This window comes from Cajanus cajan, chromosome 1, assembly GCF_000230855.2.
Source record: "Cajanus cajan strain Asha chromosome 1, NIPB_CcT2T_4, whole genome shotgun sequence".
Classification (NCBI taxonomy): domain Eukaryota; kingdom Viridiplantae; phylum Streptophyta; class Magnoliopsida; order Fabales; family Fabaceae; genus Cajanus; species Cajanus cajan.
This window is the reverse complement of record NC_138517.1, coordinates 81810000-81829659: the sequence shown is the minus strand read 5'-3', so window position 1 is coordinate 81829659 and position 19660 is coordinate 81810000. Positions and strand designations below refer to the sequence as shown.

Below are 19660 nucleotides of genomic sequence, written 5' to 3'. Positions count from 1 at the left end.
ATTGTTCTAAAAAAAATTCTTAATCAAATAAATTTAAACTGATTAAATAAGTTTAAAATGTATAAAATGAGAAACTTTAAATTTAAATTAGGATTAAATCTACATTATTCACCCACACTCGTCAATATTTTTTGTTTATTTTGAATAACATGTTTTGAGATATCAAAGTTACATATTTGTGAATTATAGAAATCAAAAGTGAATTGAAACTTTTAAATTATTAATAATATATTATAAAAATACTAAGATTAATCTAATAATGAAAAATAGTATACACAAAGTTTAATATTCTACTTTGTTGTCTCCATTCTACAACAAAATGTGTAAAAAACCTGATGTGATTAAAATATATGTCAATTATTACTATTCTAACATTTCAAATATTTTCAGTTCCATTTAAGTTTGAATGAAGATGAAAATATGTATTATGATAAATATGAACTCTCTTTTTAAAGTCCTATTATAATATTTTTAGATAAAATCCATTAAGTTTGAATGAAGGTGACAAAATGTACTTTCACAAATAATGAACTTTTTTTTAAGTTTTATTATAAGATTGAGATAAATATTAATAAATGTATCATGTTGGTATATTGTTAATTGAATATGAATAATTAATATTATTCTCATCTTCAATAATCATATTTTGCAATACGATACATTTGAATATTATATGTTTTAGTGTATTATGTGTCAAATTAGTAATTTGTATCTCTAGATTAACTTATTAGTGTAAATCATCATTAAAATTAAATATTAGATTGGTAAAGGACAATAATATTGTTTATTGACCGTACGACATTAAAGCATGCATGTCAACTTATAATTAAGTCTTGTGATTATTTCAAGAATGATCATGAGTTTTTCATGATCACCTTGAAAAATTTGACTTTTTGTGTTATTTTATTTTTCATTCACATTACAGTCAATTTGAATTAATGAAATGAAGTATCCAATGATTTTTAAATTTTTAAAAAATTTGCATATTTGATCTATGCATTAAGAACTTCAAATTCAACGATTGGATCATTGAAATTTGATGTAGAACATGAGTTAATGAACAAAGTAAATATATATAAACTTACTCCTAAAATAAATGAATTCCTCATATCTCTATATATATATATATATAACTATGCATTTATATATGCAATGGTAAAAAAAACTATTGTATTAGTTTCCATTAATACCCAATAATAATATCAATAATGTACATTTAAAATTTTTTAGATTCAAACTTGATTAAAATCGATTCATGAGCAATTGTAAGAAAAATATACTTTTACTATTCCAAAATTATTGAGTAGGTAGACTTTTAGTTTAGGTCAAGTTCAAGATATTTTAAGTGATTCTTAATGAGTTAGGCTAATGTTTGGATCACTTAATTCTATTTTCACTTTTTTTCATTATTGCGATGTTGTATGATAATATTGGTGAGAAAGCAAATGGCCAAGAGATTAAAGATTCTAAAACTGACTAAAGTAAGAAAAAAAATTAATAACTAAAAAACTAAAATTAAAATTTTTAGGGACAAAACTCGAATTTTTTTTTTTTTTTTATCAAAACCAATATCAGAAGCTAATAACTTTATAAGTTCTAAAATTTAAATTTTAAAATTTTGCAATGACATAAAAAACACGATGTCATGTGAAACTACATGAAATTTAATGTATGACATGTATCGCACTAATTTGTATTTCTATTAGACACGTCAACACTTAGTCCTTCTAATTCAATGTTAGGACTAATTTTTTTAAAAAATAAAAATAAATGATTTGTTTTTTTTTTTTTTAAATGATTTGTTTTTTTTTCCTCCTTGTTAAAAGTGGGCAATTTTTAAACTGAACTTTATATTAGTTGAAGTATGAAAATCTTTTAAAACTCTATTATTTTCCACCATGGTTAGATAAAATATTTTGAGAAAGATTTTTTTTTTAAAATAACAAGTTTTGAAAATATTTAATATGTTTGAGATAAACGAGCGAAATGATGAACAAGCTTTTTATATATGATCAAATTATTTTATCATATTCTTGATAATTGTTTCGAACACAAAACTAATCAATAATGATTTTGTTTCAAATTACATAAATTTATTCCTGACAATGTTTTTTTAATTATTTATTCTCAATTATACCCTTTTAATGTATACTTAAGAACTATGTTTGGTTGTCAATTAAGATTAGTGAAAATCTAATTTTAAAATTATTATAATAACTCAAATATTTATTTGGTTTATTTTATTATCTCAAAGTGTCTCTATTATCTAATTAAATATTATTTAATCTCAAATTCTAATGAGCCTTGCCATGTAGAAAAAAAAAATATTGTAAAGACAATAATGGAAATCAAGATGATGTTGCACATGAAAAAAAAAATATGAGAATGAATACAATATATAAAAATAACTCAATGAACTTAATGGGCCTTGTTGTTTGTCATTCATGATGATGTTATTCACTACTCATGATAGTATTCGTTGTTAAACTTAAACATAACCATTTTCAACATGAGAATTTTCAAGTTGGTCTATGTAACTCGGGTATGGATTTTAAAGGACTTGTTGCCCAAAATATGTACGTACAAGTTGAAATTTCCACAAAACCAATATAGGAATATATCATTCTCTTTGGAATGAAATCTACATATAAATGTTGTAACGTATGAAGTTTATGTCTCATGAAATTATTAATCTTATTATTTTTACGATTCAATTGATGATTATTATCATTATTCACTATTTATGTTATCATTAACTATCATTATCATTAACGTCAAATAACATAATAAAAAATTAAATAAATCATTTATATGTACAAAATGTTAACATCTTTAATCTTATTTGAAAAAAAAAGTTAGATTGCATCATTTTAAAAATTAAGGAATCAAGGGACCAAATTGAATAAATTAAACAAATTAAAAGAAAAAAAAAACTTAGTCTTACTTTTTTTTTCATCGCATATTCATTCTTAAATTACTACAAAATGAAAGTTATTTCTCTATTTTTTTTTCTTATTTGTTCCTTTCTATTTTCTCCCTAACCTAATAAAAAATACATGAGAAATTCTATGGTACCCATCTTATTTGAGAGGGTACCGGTATAATTTTTTATATTTTATATTTTTAATAATTTATTTAAATAATATTTATAATATTTTATTCTTTTAATTTTTAAATTATTTAGTCATTTTATTTTTATTTTTATTTTATATATTCTAATTTATTTGTAATAATATTATTATATATTTAAATAGTTTAATTTTAATAATTTTTAATATATTTTTATCTTTTCACTTAAAATTTTTGAATTTTTATATTTTAATTTTAATAATTTTTTAAGTATATTTTTTGTCTTTTTATCTTAAATTTTTGAATTTCTATATTGTAATTTTAATAACTTTTTATTTCTACTATTTATTAATTTTTTTTCTTTTTTTAATATTTTATAATATTATTAAAATCTTATAATTTTAATCTTTATAATTTTATCTTATTTTTTATTTTATAAGTATAATTTGAATTATTCATTTTATAATTAAATTAATTTTTTTAAATTTTTTATGAGTTTACATAAAAAAATGTATTGAAACCCTTCGATCTTAGTGTAGCAACTCCCAAAATACATTTCTATTTGTGCCTTTTTTTTCTCTAATTTTCCCCCTTTCATCTAAACATACCACTAAACAAAACATTATTTTTTAAAATAAAAAAGTAATGGCGCCCTTTCTTTTTGAATTTGAAATTCATATCGGGTTTAATCATAATACTCCCAAATTCCCGATCACTTGTATCTAATCTTATATTTTTGTTATTTAATTTCCCCAAGTTTAGAAAGTGAACAGCAGTGAATAGAATGCATGACTCATTGTCACACAAAAACACAAATCCGTGTGAGCACATGTGGACGGAAACGGCCACGACGCAACGGCGCCCAAATTCAAAAGTTCGAAACGACAAAATGAGAAAGGAAGTATACAATGCGGACCCGTCCACACAACCATCCCGTGGATAAGCAATTTGACGGTCTCAGATCAATCTACACACACTACGCGGGCCCCACTCCAAAGTAAAATCAAATCAGACGATGATGATCGCTGCGTCAAAATCAGACACGCGAGCCAATATTTGAAAACTGATAAGAGCCCTCTCTGGCATTTGAATTGCGACACCGAGTTGAATCGCGAGAAGTGGTTCCGAAGATGAAGACCGAATCGCGTTCGATAGAGGAAACGAAGACGTATGAGGAATGGTTCAATCTGGCCGATTCAGGTTAGTTTAATAGTTTCCCTCACTCTACTACAGTTTGAGATTGAAACGATTCGTTTTGACTCGTTGTTTTGGGATTCCATTGTAGACGGAGATGGACGGATCTCTGGAAACGACGCAACCAAGTTCTTCGCTCTCTCTAACTTGTCCCGATCTCAACTCAAGCAGCTCTGGGCTCTCGCCGATGTTAAACGACAAGGCTTTTTGGGTTTCCCTGAGTTCGTTACTGCAATGCAGGTTTCACGTTTTCACCGCCGTTTCATCGATTCATGTCGTTTTTTCTTTCCGCTGGCTTTTGAATTTAGTTTTCGTTGTAACAAACAGTTGGTTTCGCTCGCGCAAGCAGGGCACGAACTTAATTCAGATATCCTCAAAACGCAAAGTAAGCGTGCTTTCACGGTTCTATCTGAATGTGATACATGGAAATGTTATTTATGTTTATTGAATTCACTTGATTCAATGAACTTGGTGGTTCCATTTTTAATTGTTACAGTTGACAAGGAAAATATTAAACCTCCGGTGATGGAAGGACTCGATGCTTTAGCAGCAGTGAGTTTTGTTCTTCAATTCATCTTATGCTTTATTTATTGAGGAAATAGATCATGTTAATTAATTCTGTTGATTCATTATCTTTATTGTTTTTGCTTAGCAAAAGAATTTGCCGATTAGTGCTCCACCCGAAGTAAATGGTGAGATATGAAACTTATTTTTTTTTTAATTAATAATATTGTTGTATTTTTAAATTAATATTTGATTTGATTGTTTTATTGATAATATGTAGGGACTGCTCAGCCTCAAGTGATTCCAACCAATCGGTGGTTTTCTTCAAAATCCTCAAAGAAAGTGAGTTCTGTTACTTATTTTCAGATCTAGATGTTTGTCTTGGTTTTTGTGAAATATGAATTTTCAAGTTACATGCTTCCATGCTATGAATTCAACCTTATTCAGTTTGTTGTTGGCGCTGGGTATTCGTTGTTTTGGAGATGAATTGATCATTTTTTTTATTGGATCATCTGAATGTTCTGTGATGGAGAGTTTAGACTAAAGAGATCCTTAAAGCTTATCTGATAATTATGCTCGCTTGAATGATTGGTTAAGAGTTTAAGCAAAAAGATTGATGTATGGGGTTGTGCAGTTGTGAATTATACTTCGATGTTCACTTAATTGATTTTGTGGTGCAAAGGTGCTATGTTAATGGTTGTTCCACATTTTTATCAAGAAATGCAGTACTTTTCCTTACTTGTGTGGATTGCTACGAGAGATAGATGTATCATTTAATAAAAAAAAATTGTAGTTCCTATCGTCTCTCAGTTCCATTCATTACTCTGATGAATCAAATCATGTGTGCAAGTAAGCAATGTGATTAATTGATAATTCTACTTGGAAACAAAGAATGTGCTTATGTGATTGTTTCTTCTCAAATTATTGCATGTAGTTTTCTTTTTAATTTTGTTGCTAGATATTTTCTAATCATAATAGCTTGTTTTTTTCTTAGTTGCCTCTCAATTCAGTCACATCAATCATTGATGGCTTGAAGAAATTGTATATCGAGAGGTTAAAGCCCTTGGAAGCCACTTATCGATTTAATGATTTTGTGTCTCCATTATTGGTAAGTAGCGTTTGCACCCAATGTATAAATAAAAGATACCAAAGTGTGTCTCACTGTGTTTGTGAGAGCATGGTACTTGTTGTATGATGGTATTAACTTCAAGAATATCTTATTTTTCCCTTTCAGACCAACACTGACTTTGATGCCAAACCCATGGTCATGCTTCTTGGGCAATATTCAACAGGAAAAACTACATTTATAAAACATTTGTTAAGATGCGACTATCCAGGTAGGTTAAGTTCTGGATAATCTGCTGGCTACATTGTTGCAAGTTTTTCATTCTTAAAATTGATGACTGATTGATTATTGATCCTAACTCTTTGTACAGGAGCACACGTTGGACCAGAGCCTACGACTGATAGATTTGTTGTTGTCATGGTACAAGAAGTTTCCTTTTTGTTCTCGTATTGCCTCTGGAAGTCAATAAATTCCAAATACAATCACGATGTGATTGTTTCCTCTTTTTTTTTTCCCATAAATTCTGTTAAGTTGTGTTTGATCATGTTCATAGTGCTTGCTTCTAAACTCTTTATTTGCAGTCTGGACCTGATGAGAGGAGTATTCCTGGAAATACCATCGCTGTTGATGCTGACATGCCTTTTAGTGGCTTGACAACATTTGGAGGTTCATTTTTATCGAAGTTCCAATGTTCTCAAATGCCACATCCTGTGAGTTTTATTTATTTATATTTCAAAGTCCAATGACACTGGCTTTATTTGTGCTTAAACTTGAAGCAATTTTTTTTTCTTTCAGCTGTTAGATGAAATAACATTTGTGGACACTCCTGGTGTCCTATCCGGAGAGAAACAAAGGACTCAACGAAGCTATGACTTCACTGGTGTTGTATCTTGGTTTGCTGCAAAATGTGATCTCATTCTTCTCCTATTTGATCCTCATAAACTAGACATCAGTGATGAGTTTAAGCGTGTAATCACATCTTTACGTGGTAACGATGACAAGATACGTGTGGTTTTGAACAAGGCAGACCAAGTTGATACTCAACAAGTAAGACAATAGTAACCAAAGTTACCTTGTTTATTATATTCATAAACCAATTTTTGTCTGCTTATATGCCTAGTTGTAATTTTGTAGCTTATGAGAGTCTATGGAGCCTTGATGTGGTCACTGGGGAAGGTTTTAAACACTCCCGAAGTCGCACGTGTATACATTGGGTAGGTTTGTTATCCTTCACCTTTTGGTGGTATTCACATTGTTTCACTTTATGTAAGTCAGCTTCTCCAGTTAATTTGATATTCTTTAGTTGTAAGCATACGCTCCTTTGCTTGACTTTACAGTTCATTTAACGATAAGCCAATAGATGAAAGCTTGGTCAGTCCATTAGGACAGGATCTCTTTGAGAAGGAACAGAATAATCTGCTAGCAGATTTGGTAGATATTCCAAAGAAGGCATGTGATCGCCGGGTATGGTCATTAATTTCATATTTGTCTGACCTGGTGGTGAAAATTGAGTTAATTATATGTTATACATTATGTTTGCTCCTAAATATTAATATACTGTTTCAATTATTTTGTTGGCATTGGAATGGTGCAGATCAATGAATTTGTGAAGCGTGCTAGATCTGCTAAAATTCATGCATATATAATTAGCCACCTTAAGAAGGAGATGCCAGCAATAATGGGCAAAGCCAAGGCTCAACAAAGGCTTCTTGATAATCTTGAAGAAGAATTTGCAAAGGTATTTCCTTCTGCTTTGGTTGCTTGATTTTTCATATACTTACCGTTCATGTTTTTGCAAAACAGGTTCAAAGGGAGTATCATCTACCGGCCGGTGATTTTCCCAATGTTGAACACTTCAAAGAAGTTTTAAGTGGTTATAGCATCGACAAATTTGAGAAACTAAAGCCTAAAATGATTCAAGCCGTAGATGACATGCTTGGATATGAAATACCAGAGCTTTTGAAGAAATTCAGAAATCCTTACGATTAGAATAGAAAATGTATTTCCGTCGTCATGCATTTTTACAAGTGTGAGATGTAACTGTTTAAGTACATTATTAGTGGGTTGTGAATGGTTGTGAATGGCACCAACATATTCTGTTCGTTTCTTGATGGGCAGCGCACCTTAGGAAAATGGTGTTATATAGTGAAGGCACTAGCATGTCATATCAAACATTTTCAATGCTCTAGTAGTGGGAGGGATTGTGGCGCCGACAACTCCTCTTAGTTTTTATAATTTTATAAACTATTTTTTAATTTCTATAGCAAATGAACATGAGTAACTCAAAAATGTATACTTTATATGAAAGTTAAAATGGACTATTTTTAACTAGAAGTACTTGAGAAACAATTTTATAGCAGTATAGAAACTAACGGGTATCTAAATCTTCAGTGTTCCAGACACGAAAAAGTATTTAAATTCCAAATAACTTCTATAAAATTATGGTACCAAAGAAAAGTCATTTTCAAGGTGCCATTAGTCAAAATGTGCACGAAGGTCACGGTAAAATATGAAAAAGGGAAAAGATTAGTTAGTAGCCTGCTAGTCTTGTAGGCTGAAAATAGCTGGCATTTTCCAGTTATAGTAGCTGTCTGACGGTGGGAACTTTTTTAATTCTATTAATTTTTGTTGTCAAATGAGTTATGAGTTTATGTTTAGGTTAATTACCGGAAAAATCTGAGTATTGCGGGTAGAGTTTGGGTATTGTGTTGTTGGCATTGTATTATGTTAATTTATACCACATTTATTTATTTAACTTTTCACTCTTATCTTTATTTAAGTTTTTTTAAAAGAAAGTCAAAACCATTACGTTTATTCATATTTTTTTGTTTTAAAATCTTATTTAAATTTTTTAAATGAAAAAAATTAATTTAAATTTACTTTCTTTTTTGTATTGTGTGAAATATGAAATATAAAAAGCGACAAAGAATTTATTTTTACAAAAAAAATAATTCATAATTTGATGGAATAAACTAAATGATCTAGTATTTTCAAGATGTCCAATAAAGGAATATGGTATTTGATGAATTTATTATAAAAAATTAAACCTGACAACAATGATTCTTTGATCATTAAAATACTAAATGAAAATTTGACAATAAAATAAAAATAAAAAAAACAAACATGGAACAGTAAAGTCACTACTCACTGTACATTATGCTCGATTAGTGATTCGTGATAAGGGGAAAAAAATGGTGGAGGAGAGGTGGATTGAAAGGACATGACCTATTTCTCCATGTATAAACCAGCCATGTTGTGCTGACAACGTTAGTCTAGTGTTTCTCTTTTGTTGCCTAGCTAAGAATGGAGAGAACCAAAGTTAGCAAGAGATTTATAGGCAAGGTAGCCATTGTGACGGCTTCCACACAGGGAATCGGCTTTAGCATAGCAGAGAGGCTTGGTTTGGAGGGTGCTTCTGTTGTCATCTCTTCTCGCAAACAGGTTATTTAATGGCTACCCTTCAATTTTCTATTTTTCACCCTTTTCTTTTTCTTCATAATATGTGAAGCTTAACTCAAGGAACAAAAATAGGGATCCCCTCTTCATGTTTTAAGTTGAACTTTCTTATTGTTTGGTAATTTGATTTAGTTCGGTATCGTAGATTCATGTCATGTTGCCCCACCTTTGAAACTCCTGTATTTTTAAGAGTTAACTAGTTTTTTAATTGATCATGTCGTTTTTAAAAAGAGCATGTGAGCAACATAATAAATTTCTAACCATATTTAAGAGATAAAATTATTTACTAATCATATCACATTTTATTAGTACAACTTAAACATTTGATTGCTAAACTTTTTATTATTATTATTATTTGTTAAAATTGTTTAAAAATTATAAGATCATGTAATTCTCAATAAAGAGAGAATTCAAAAGATTGTGTCTATTTCTCTATTAAAAAACGGAGAGGAAAATGGTGATGATATTGATCGGTGACATAAGAGCATTTTGCTAGAAAAAAAGACTTATTTATATAATTTTAATGTATGTGTTTCTCTTTCTATCTCTTACCATAATCATTTGGCACTTTTGTATAGATATTTGTTCTTTAATGGTTTTTTTTTTGTTGTTGCGTAAATTACCGCAGCAAAATGTTGATAAGGCTGCTGACAAACTGAGAGCTAAAGGAATCGAACTATTGGCGGTTGTTTGTCACGTTTCAAATGCAGAACAAAGGAAGAATTTGATAGACGAAACTTTACTGGTGAGAGTTGAAACTTTCGTTAGAAAAACCACGAAATTTCTATTCGTTTAAGAGTTTTATGTTCTATAGAAGTCTCGTATCCATTTCATCCTGCAAGTCTTAGAGATTCAATCCTTGATTTTGTTCATTTATCAATCGGCTAAGGAAACGGTGTTTATTACTGCTGGCGCTATTGATCAGATGAATCGTATTTTCTAGTAGTCCAAATATCATTACCTCCATTTTGATTTGTTATCTGGTGGATAGGTTGAGAACTGAGCTGGGTTTTATATAAGTCACTCTCTTTGTAAAACAATATCAGCGACACATAATACTACACTTAATTTTGTCTTTTAAATATCTATTGATTTAGATTATAAGATAATTTTTAAATAGTTTTATATATTTTTTATTTTAAATATAAGCAACAAAACAATATAATTTTCACTAACTAAAAAAGTTAGCTTTTATTTTTTTATTATTAAAAAGTATCTTCTATTAAATAAGAATTTGACAAATATCGAATAAGTAAATGTTTTCTCTTAGTTTGGGTTTAAAAAGTTAGTTAATATCATTTAATTATTTTATTTAAAAAATAATCTAATTTTTTAAACTATCATTTGTTTAAACTTAATATTTTTGAAAATACAACTTCAATTCAATGAAAAGGTATTTTGGAAAGAATAGTATTAAATAGAATAACTTTAGTTGCTTTTTTGTTTATATTCAAAACAAAATGGAGTATTTTATGATGTATTTTATAATACTTGAAAGAAAATCATTGTAATTTATATTGATTCAAATTACATGATTCAACAATTGATTTATTTGTTTTGTTTTTTTTCACTAATTTTCATGAAAAACATGAAAAAGTCATACCGAAATTAAGGGAACCCAAACTATTCGATCAATGCATTCACTTTATTTGGCTATATTATTTTTTTTTTTAACTTTTCATTTTCCTAAAATAAAGACTTCACAAATTATGAACAAGACTTGTGAGTAAGTTATTTTATCTTATGATCAATATCATACACTTGAAGTAACTTTTTTATTGTCTCATTATCTTATAATTTAATACAAATTGTGATTCACGTTTCAAAAATTAACTTGGTGATTTGTATCGATTATTTGATAGTCTCGGGTGTTCTAAAGATATGATAACATTCTGGTTCGCTGGTGTCATGTGAGATTTTCACTGGACCTTTGCATAAATTTTGTATTTATCACTTTTTTTAGCAAAGAGGATTATCAAAATTTGTAAAATTCCATGGAGGGGCAAGAACACAATTTTTTCTGATGATATAAAGTCATGGAAAAATCAAACATAACTAAAATGATCAGTTCCCTGGTTTTACTGCAGAAGTATGGAAAGATAGACGTTGTTGTGTCCAATGCTGCCGTACATCCTTCTGCAGATCCCATTTTACAAACACAAGAATCGATCCTTGACAAACTGTGGGAAATAAATGTCAAATCCACTATACTTCTTCTCAAGGTAACTATAACATAGCCAAAGCCAAAACAAATACAATATATATCATATATGTTTCAGTTCAGCATATTCTCTTATTGTTTGTGCGGTGTGTTATCCACTTGATGGTTTATACAGGATGCAGCTCCTCACTTGAAGAAGGGTTCTTCTGTTGTTCTCATTTCCTCACTTGTTGCTTATAACCCTCCACCTACCATGGCTATGTATGGAGTCACCAAAACAGCTGTTCTTGGACTCACCAAAGTAAGTACTTGCCTTCCATTTGTTCCTTCAAAAACTCTAAACTATTTTTCACGTGCTACTTTTAGTTCTTGTGTAGGTTCTCGCCAGTGAAATGGCCCCCAATACTCGTGTGAATTGTGTTGTTCCTGGGATTGTGCCAACTCATTTTGTTGCACAATATACCTCTAATGATGCTACAGTGAGTATCTTTAGTCCCAAATAGAGTTTTCAATAATGCTAAAAATCACAAATTTTAATAAATCTTATCATTAAATTAGAGGAGAACTCATTAAATGAGATGTTAGATTCATTAAAATTTATAATTTTTAATAAAATTTAGTTAATAGTAAAAGTAGTGTTAAAGAGAGTGTAGCTGGTATTTCTCGTGGAATTTTAATTTTAAGTACGTTTTCTCAAGTGTGTTTGTGACATAAATTACCAACAGTAATTTGAATGGTTGTGAGTGGTACTGCAGAGGGAGGAGCTTGAAAGGAAGGCATTGATTGGGAGGCTAGGTAAAACAGAAGAAATGGCTGCTGCGACAGCGTTTTTGGCGTCTGATGATGCTTCTTACATAACAGGAGAAAATCTAGTGGTTTCTGGGGGAATGCCTTCCAGGTTGTAGCTTCCAATTGTTTCTTCTTCTAGTGGTGTACTGGTGGGCCGAGCCCAAGACCTATTGTTTCTTCATTCATCCAATGCCATTGAATATTTTGCACCCATTGAGAAAATAAATGTTCATTTATATAAAAACAAAAAGAAAATAACTATTAACTATTCTGTATCAAGGCTGAGTTTCTTTTTTTAATCAACTAAATATATTTGAGTTCACCAAATGGGTTAATCATAGACACCAAATACCGAATCGCATTAAATTTATAATTCCATTGTTTTTTCTATGATGTGACGTACTTTGTATTGTACTTTTGTCTTCAATTCTGCAATTTTTTTCCACAAAAACTTGCAATTTCCCGTCTCACACATCTCAGCCATAAATCCCTCAGCAATACAAAATGCTCGATCAACATGAACATTTGATAAATGATAGCATAAACAAAAGAAACAATAATGTAAAGCGTATTTCAACTTGATTTTAGCCAACATTTATACAGCAGTGTCGTTTTAACATGGTTGGTTTTCGATTTTTACAACTAGTAACATAGGAGGGACACAACATATGAACTTAAGAATACAAGTTAACCCAAACTTGACAAATAATACTTAGCTACAACGCTACTTTCCGGCTAGAATTAACTCAAACATAAGAAAACAACTACTTTGAACCCCTTCGGGCACCTCTAACTATGTACATGAAATAGCATAATAAATAGAACAATTCAACTTCGTGGATGATGGATACATTGATATGACATTCTCAAAGTGCTTGTGGTTGGCCTTGTGAATCCTTGCGTCATATTACTCAAATCATATTTTGATTATCATGACAATCTTAGTAGTCTGCTTAGGAGCATCTTCTTCCAAGTCATTTTACACAAAAACCTGCAAGTGGAAAATACTCTGATTCCATAGTGGAAATCATATTCTGATTATCATGACAATCTTAGTAGGATCTCCCACCAGTTTTGTCACTTCAGAATTGTGACACTGATTTCGAGCAAAAGAAAACAACACTAAACGGGAATGACATCGGCATTTTGATTATCATCACATGTCAAGATTAGGCCTTCGGCATAGGTTGGCAAAAGGCAGCGGATCCACTGGCAGCCAGTTGAGACAGGCTCTGCCGAGGGAACAATCATGAGCACGTTATCATGTCGTTGGACAACTCCCATCACGCTTACGGTGCTACCTTCTTTGATGTACCTGTGCATTTCCCAAATTTACTTTCTAAGTACCAAATCACAGTTGAGAAGGTAATTGTTAAGAGAAAATAACCATTTAGGATGATGAATAGTTAGCCGGGGAATAATGCAGTCCATACCCTTCCTTAAGGCGCATTATCCGGTCGTCGCTAGAGAGTTTGCGGTCTGCAAGCCAGCCTAAGAAATTTGGAGACAACTCTCTGTTATCCTTTGTTACATCAACTACAGTAGTTGGTTCCACAAAAGGAGCAACCTTGGCACCATAACCTGCTTTCACTAATGCTCTTAATCCGGACTGGAAGTCTGATATGTAGAAGTCTGCTACGTATTTCTGTCCATAAAAAATAATGAAAATGTTGCCGTTATGTAGAGTAAGAGAGAGACAGCGGTTTCTTGCACTAGACAGGTTGCTGATACTGTGGTCCATAGAAGACACCAGATTGCAAGATTCAATAAGTTTACTGATTCTGATTTTACAGGACGCATGCAGAGAATGGTAACATTGACTCTAAAATCACCATTACAGTCAAAGTGGTTAAGTGGACATTATAATTCAGTCAGGTGTGTGAACCAGACATGAAAATGGATATGCATGCACTAAATGAACAGAACTAAGATATTTATGCAAGTATTTTCTTACGCAGGCTAACAATAATTGCCATTTCCAGTTTCATTGAACTTTGGTATCTTAAATTCATATGACTGCATAGAAATAACTTTTTGTTTATGTCTCTGCACAAGCAAAGTAAAACACATTTTAGATATACCAAGCAAGTGGAGACAGTTGAAGTCACAGAAAAGACTCATTCTAAATCTAATAATATCATATTAACCCTTTAGCATATTTATTATCGAGCAAATTGCAGGGACCTGCAGTTATATTGTTAAACCAACAGATTATATATAACTGGCACATGGCTATAAGCTAAAGAATACAAAACAATAAGCAACCTTGCCAATAGTACTCCACACCCAATTCTAAGTGGGCATCACACACTGACCTGAGTTCTAAGGTCTCTTCAATTTAAAGTTACTTAACAATTCTTCAAGCATCTAGTCATTGTATATTTTACATATCAATCAAGTAAATGTAGTCTGTGTATGCAAGTGATTTCTCATTTTTTACCAAATTATGCTCAATCCCGAGTGATTATTATACACAAAGCATAAACGAAAAGTTGAACAAACTAACCTCAGTGTATCTAGAACCCCAAGAAAAGCAACGGTGTTTAGGATTTGCTGATTTTCCACCCAATCCTTTATATTCATATAATTCTGCAGAGACATATACACATCTAGGTACTCTTTGGTAGGACGACTCCAAAGGAATACTGCCACAGGTTACAACCTACAGGAAGAAACAGGATACATGTAAAAATATATTATAGAAACCATGCCAAAATATTTTCCTTCAGTCAAGGCTAGTAAAATCCATACTTTCACTTGACTTACTCCATACTACATCAATAATCGCAACTCTCACACAAGACTGTAAATGTAAAAGCTTGAAGACTTCAGTAGAGAACAAAATTTTAGGAATACAAGCAAGCCTGACTGGGACAGAAGCCAAGTTCTGTAGTGGACATTATCATTCATCCACAGAAAAATCCTATTTGAGTGCTCATGTGAAGAAATTAACTAACAATTATGAGTAAGCAGTGAACCTGTTCACCGATTATGATTAAAAATAACTAAGAATATAAGTATATAACAACTTGACAACTGACAAGTATGATATCGCCATATCTAGCAGATTTTTTTTCAAAGCAGGTGAGAAGAGATAATAAAGAAAGGGAAGCGCAGGTGAAGCAAAAATTACTACTTTAATGTTATTGCCACACAAATTGGGTGGCAACAAAGAAGTAGAACTTCCCAAAATACCACAAATCAGTAGAATCCAAGAAGTTAATAACTTAATGTTAAATTATTTCTGTCAAGAAATTTGATCACACAGCATCCATTTCTGTAAAAAAGCCAAATATCCAACCCTTCTTCCGTAATCTACCACAGAAATGCACGTTAAAAATCATCATCCCCGACCACCATCTCCGCAGAATTCACGCAGTCATCTACTCTTTACTAAAGTTTCCGAGTTAAAAGAAATTGATTCCACAACATGCAAGTTAACTCCTCTCTTTCAAGCCACGTTTCAGACAAAGCATATGCATATGCATCCATACATCCACATTAGAACAAAGCTACTAGCTTATAAAGTCGAGAGCAGAAAAAAACTGAACATATAGGACAACTCCAAAAGAAGCAGTCTCAATCACCACGACCGAATTCACTCGTTACATAAGCATCAAACTCACACCAAAACCCCATACCTAACCACATTATTAAGACAAACAAAAGAAAAATCCACTCATCTAGCGGGAGGGTATTACAAACCATCAATAAAAAAATTAAATGATTTCCCATCTAGAAGAACCATCGTGATCATGAGACATCATTAAAGAGTGATTATTATTATAAATTTATTATAATAGAAAAGAAAATTACCCCGGTAACCTTAACGTACTGTCCATCAATGGCGCCTCTAAGCTCAGCATCAGGGTACCTCTTCACAAACCCTAAAAGCCCTCGTCTTCCCCAAAGGCAGTTCCACGCAATCAGAACCACTACCGGCACAATAACCGCCCCAAGCGCCACCAAGATCACAGCTTTCTTCACCGCCACCATGAGAAACACCCCAACGAGCAAACTCATTGCCACCACCACCATGAAAATCCACACCACCGCCCTCGAAACCCTGAACCCCACCTTCACCTCCTCGTTCAAGCTCGTCACCGCCGACCCATACACCGCCTTCCCCGCCGAGGCCGCCGCCGCCGCCGGCTCCAGCGGGCCCGACCGCCGGCTCCCGACCGGGCCCGAAGTTATCAGGCCCGTGGGCTGCAACGCAATCGGGCCCGACCCGGATGACCTCCGCGACATGGGCCCCGACCCACTTAGCCTCCCCGCCGGGCCCGAGTTGGGCCCGGATCTCACCGGCCCGCTGCTGTGCTGAGAGGAAGAAGACGGACGCGACGGCTTGGAATCGACGCCGGGAATTTCCAACATTTTGCCGAGCTCGCCGGATTTCTTGGGGTCGCCGCCGGTGTACGGAACGGAGCGTGACGTCATTGTCGGCGAGCGCTCTTTGAGCTGTTCGGGTCGACCCGACACGTAGAGGCCGCTGCTGAGCTGGTGCGAAGGAATTCGGGTCCCCATTTGAGGAAAGGTAGCAACTTTGGGTGCAGAGAGTGAAGGGTTTTTATTTTTCTTGAGTTTTGTTAAGGAAAGATAGTAAGTTGGGAGTGTTGGTGCTTGCTGAAGCACTTTGAGTAGGTGGGTGGTGCAAGTGTTAGAAGTGGGGGAAGGTTGAAGGGAATTGCAGAAATGGGGTTGAGATTTGTGATAATGACATGTGTGTCCCTGTCTGTCTCTTTGAAATGGTTGTTTGTGCTAATAATGTTGGGGCTTGGGAGGGTATACCACTTTGTTGCTGGTTTATTTGCAGTTTTGTGTTTCTTCTGTCCCCACACCAGCTGCTTCTTTTACCTTATTGCCCTTTTTTCTTTCTTTTACAACATTGCTTCTTTTTTTTTCCCCTCTTTTCCCTTTTTGTGGTGATTCCAGAGTAGGCAACCAACGGAGACAATACTACGGCAGCCCTCAAATATGGTAGTTTTGTACTGATAGTGTCATCATGATGCTGTTCTGCTCTTGCATCTCATTCAACTTCTGCCTTGTTTTTATGTCTTCACACCGATAATTACGATTTTTCAAAATATGTTTGTTAGCTAAATTAAATCCGGAGTTAAAAATTGGATTATCTCCAACGGTATATATGTATCCCTCCGCCATTTTTATGCCTTTCACGTTTAAAATTGGTGCATAAGGGTATCCTCACCATAATTTTTTTTTTCATTTTAGTTTAATAGTGAGAGGTTTAGGTATTCTTCCATTAAATCTTCAATTTAGTTTCTCAACTATTACTATTTCTTCTAAATAATTCTTAAAGCAATAAATTATATGAATAATCATTTAATGAAAAAATATTAATTTAATCTTATACTGAGATAATTTACTAACATTGAGTAATTAATTTGAAGATTTTTACTTTTTATGATACTTGAGAAGTTATATAACATAATTTCTAATATTTTAGAAACTATTTATGTATTTTCTTTATTTTAAAAATTACTTAAGAAAGAAAGCTAATACTTTAAAAACTAAATTGATGGTATATTCGTTATTCTTCTGAACTTTATTATTATTATTATTATTATTATTTTCAATTTGATTTGGTTTAGAGTACAGGAACAGTTGAAGTTTATATAACAACCTCAAACCAATTTAATTTGGTTCAAATAAACTGTTTTCAGTTTGATTCAATTTGTGAATAACTGTTTTCTTGTTCAGTTCAATAATTCAATTTTCTACACTAAATCATAATCACACCTATATTAATGCGTGTTTAGATCAAAAGTGGGGAGAGGGATAATGGTTATGGCATAGAGAAATTGGAAGAAAAAGAAATGAAGGAAGTTGAAAAGTGAGAAGGCAAAAGAAGAATAGCAACCGAAAAAAAAAAAATTGCATCAACTTGAGCAATTTGAATAAAGTCGAAGTGAGAGAAGCACCATTGATTTGAACATTAGGAACCAAAACAGCAAATAGATATTTGATGTATCACTGAATCAAAAGGCCATAAAAGACGAAAGAAATCAGAAAAATTACAAAATGAGTTTGAATGTGGCATGCAGCGGGAGGCAGTAAGTAGTAATGTCCACGTGGATACAGCACTAGGGCTATAATACCATATTAGGATATATCAGTTACAATATACATGTTTTGTATGCTAATTAAAAAAATGTTTCTTATGGATTAAGATTTAAGAGTGAAATAAAGGGTAGTGGTAGAGTAAGAAGGAGAGAAACATAATAAAAAAAAATGTTATATGAATGAAAAGAAAAGTATAATAATTTATTTTGGATGAATAAATAGTGGAAAGATTAAAAAAAATTATATAATTTTTTATATTCATTCAATTTTTAATTTTTCTATTGTGAAATTTAATTTTTGAGAAATTAAAAAATGAAAAATGAGATATCATTATCTTCTTATTTTGTACCAATTTAGGGGAGAAGTTTTATTATTTTTTTTACAAAAAAAATATTAATATTAATTTCTTAAATCAAGTTGTTTGGTAATAGAGATAATGGTATGGTTGAAAAAAAGAAAGGAGAAAACAATAATAATGGTATGAAAATTGTAATAGTGATCCCTAATGTAATGATGGAAGTAATTATAATAGAAATATCAATGATAATGTTAAATGATGGTAATAATATGATGACGATAAAATAGTAATATCAATAGCTGTTATTATATGATAATTATTGTGATGGTAATAATACTATTTAGGAAGTTATAATAATGGTGTTGCTACTTATAAAGGTATATTTCAAGGCAATTTTTGACAACTAAACACAACAAAGGAAGGTTTAAGTATAATTGCAATAAAATATCTAATATTGGTGATGAAATATTATTTCCTTTCAAGGGTTCTATTTTAAGGACATTGTCAAGGAAGATGTAAGAGGAATATGCTCATAATGAAAGTAGAATGTCAAAGATTTTTTTTAAGTTATTGATTCATTACTTAGTCTATTCCTTCTTGGGGTATATTTTTTCTTGTAAATATTCTCTTAATTTTGACATTGTATTTTGGGTTAATTAGTCTAGGAATTTATTTTTTTTGTAATTCTTTAATTTTAGGGGTGCATATAATATTTTAAGGGGGTATAATTAGAAATGACATATGAGCTTATTAGGTTTGATTGGCCCATGAGAGCACCTCTTGGATACATGGTCCATGTGAGTGTGATGTCCATTTAAGGAGGATTCCATGTGTGTTGGACATCTACTTAAGGGAGACAAATTATTTCATGGTCCATTCACGTGTCCAACAAGTTACATGATCTTATCTAATCGTACTTTTAGTACATTGTCATGTGGTAAATCTCTATAGACTCTTAAAGATTTATGATGTTAACATGAGTCACACCTTTTGTGCCTTGCCATGTAGCAAACTTTTATTAGCTCTTATAGGTATAGGA

General features: G+C 31.8%; 3 protein-coding genes across 4 annotated transcripts; 2 read left to right on the top strand and 1 right to left on the bottom strand.

The window, feature by feature from the left end:
• Nucleotides 1–4086: 4086 nt before the first annotated feature.
• LOC109803968 (EH domain-containing protein 1) lies at nucleotides 4087–8101 on the top strand. The gene is made up of 15 exons (XM_020365683.3): nucleotides 4087–4269; nucleotides 4355–4503; nucleotides 4591–4648; nucleotides 4760–4815; nucleotides 4916–4955; nucleotides 5048–5109; nucleotides 5762–5875; nucleotides 6002–6104; nucleotides 6204–6253; nucleotides 6415–6543; nucleotides 6629–6880; nucleotides 6968–7047; nucleotides 7171–7297; nucleotides 7428–7571; nucleotides 7637–8101. The coding sequence occupies exons 1-15, from the start codon at nucleotides 4200–4202 to the stop codon at nucleotides 7820–7822; spliced, it is 1620 nt and encodes a 539-aa protein (XP_020221272.1). The 5' UTR covers nucleotides 4087–4199; the 3' UTR covers nucleotides 7823–8101.
• A 738-nt stretch (nucleotides 8102–8839) lies between these two features.
• Nucleotides 8840–12518, top strand: LOC109804417 (tropinone reductase-like 3). Of its 2 annotated transcripts, none has more exons than XM_083064637.1 (6): nucleotides 8840–9274; nucleotides 9918–10034; nucleotides 11377–11511; nucleotides 11626–11751; nucleotides 11828–11929; nucleotides 12195–12518. In XM_083064637.1, the coding sequence occupies exons 1-6, from the start codon at nucleotides 9137–9139 to the stop codon at nucleotides 12231–12233; spliced, it is 657 nt and encodes a 218-aa protein (XP_082920763.1). In that variant the 5' UTR covers nucleotides 8840–9136; the 3' UTR covers nucleotides 12234–12518. The 2 variants fall into 2 exon arrangements, with proteins under 2 accessions (XP_082920763.1, XP_020221827.1); XM_020366238.3 differs by having other exon boundaries at nucleotides 8853–9274; nucleotides 12206–12518.
• Nucleotides 12519–12796: 278 nt separating this feature from the next.
• LOC109803830 (Ubiquitin-specific protease family C19-related protein) lies at nucleotides 12797–17014 on the bottom strand. The gene is made up of 4 exons (XM_083064631.1): nucleotides 16056–17014; nucleotides 14746–14901; nucleotides 13673–13884; nucleotides 12797–13554 (listed from the first exon to the last, which is right to left on the bottom strand). The coding sequence occupies exons 1-4, from the start codon at nucleotides 16764–16766 to the stop codon at nucleotides 13362–13364; spliced, it is 1272 nt and encodes a 423-aa protein (XP_082920757.1). The 5' UTR covers nucleotides 16767–17014; the 3' UTR covers nucleotides 12797–13361.
• Nucleotides 17015–19660: the final 2646 nt, after the last annotated feature.

Bases quoted from the DNA above. Each gene is read 5' to 3' on its own strand.
- LOC109803968 (XM_020365683.3), top strand. From the start codon at position 4,200: ATGAAGACCGAATCGCGTTCGATAGAGGAAACGAAGACGTATGAGGAA. The intron at 4,956-5,047 runs GTGAGATATGAA...GATAATATGTAG, and splicing joins TGCTCCACCCGAAGTAAATG to GGACTGCTCAGCCTCAAGTG. The intron at 6,544-6,628 runs GTGAGTTTTATT...TTTTTCTTTCAG, and splicing joins GTTCTCAAATGCCACATCCT to CTGTTAGATGAAATAACATT.
- LOC109804417 (XM_020366238.3), top strand. From the start codon at position 9,137: ATGGAGAGAACCAAAGTTAGCAAGAGATTTATAGGCAAGGTAGCCATT. The intron at 9,275-9,917 runs GTTATTTAATGG...AAATTACCGCAG, and splicing joins TCATCTCTTCTCGCAAACAG to CAAAATGTTGATAAGGCTGC. The intron at 11,752-11,827 runs GTAAGTACTTGC...GTTCTTGTGTAG, and splicing joins CTGTTCTTGGACTCACCAAA to GTTCTCGCCAGTGAAATGGC.
- LOC109803830 (XM_083064631.1), bottom strand. From the start codon at position 16,766: ATGGGGACCCGAATTCCTTCGCACCAGCTCAGCAGCGGCCTCTACGTG. The intron at 14,902-16,055 runs GTAATTTTCTTT...TTCTTCCTGTAG, and splicing joins AGTACGTTAAGGTTACCGGG to GTTGTAACCTGTGGCAGTAT. The intron at 13,885-14,745 runs GTTAGTTTGTTC...TTTTATGGACAG, and splicing joins GGGGTTCTAGATACACTGAG to AAATACGTAGCAGACTTCTA.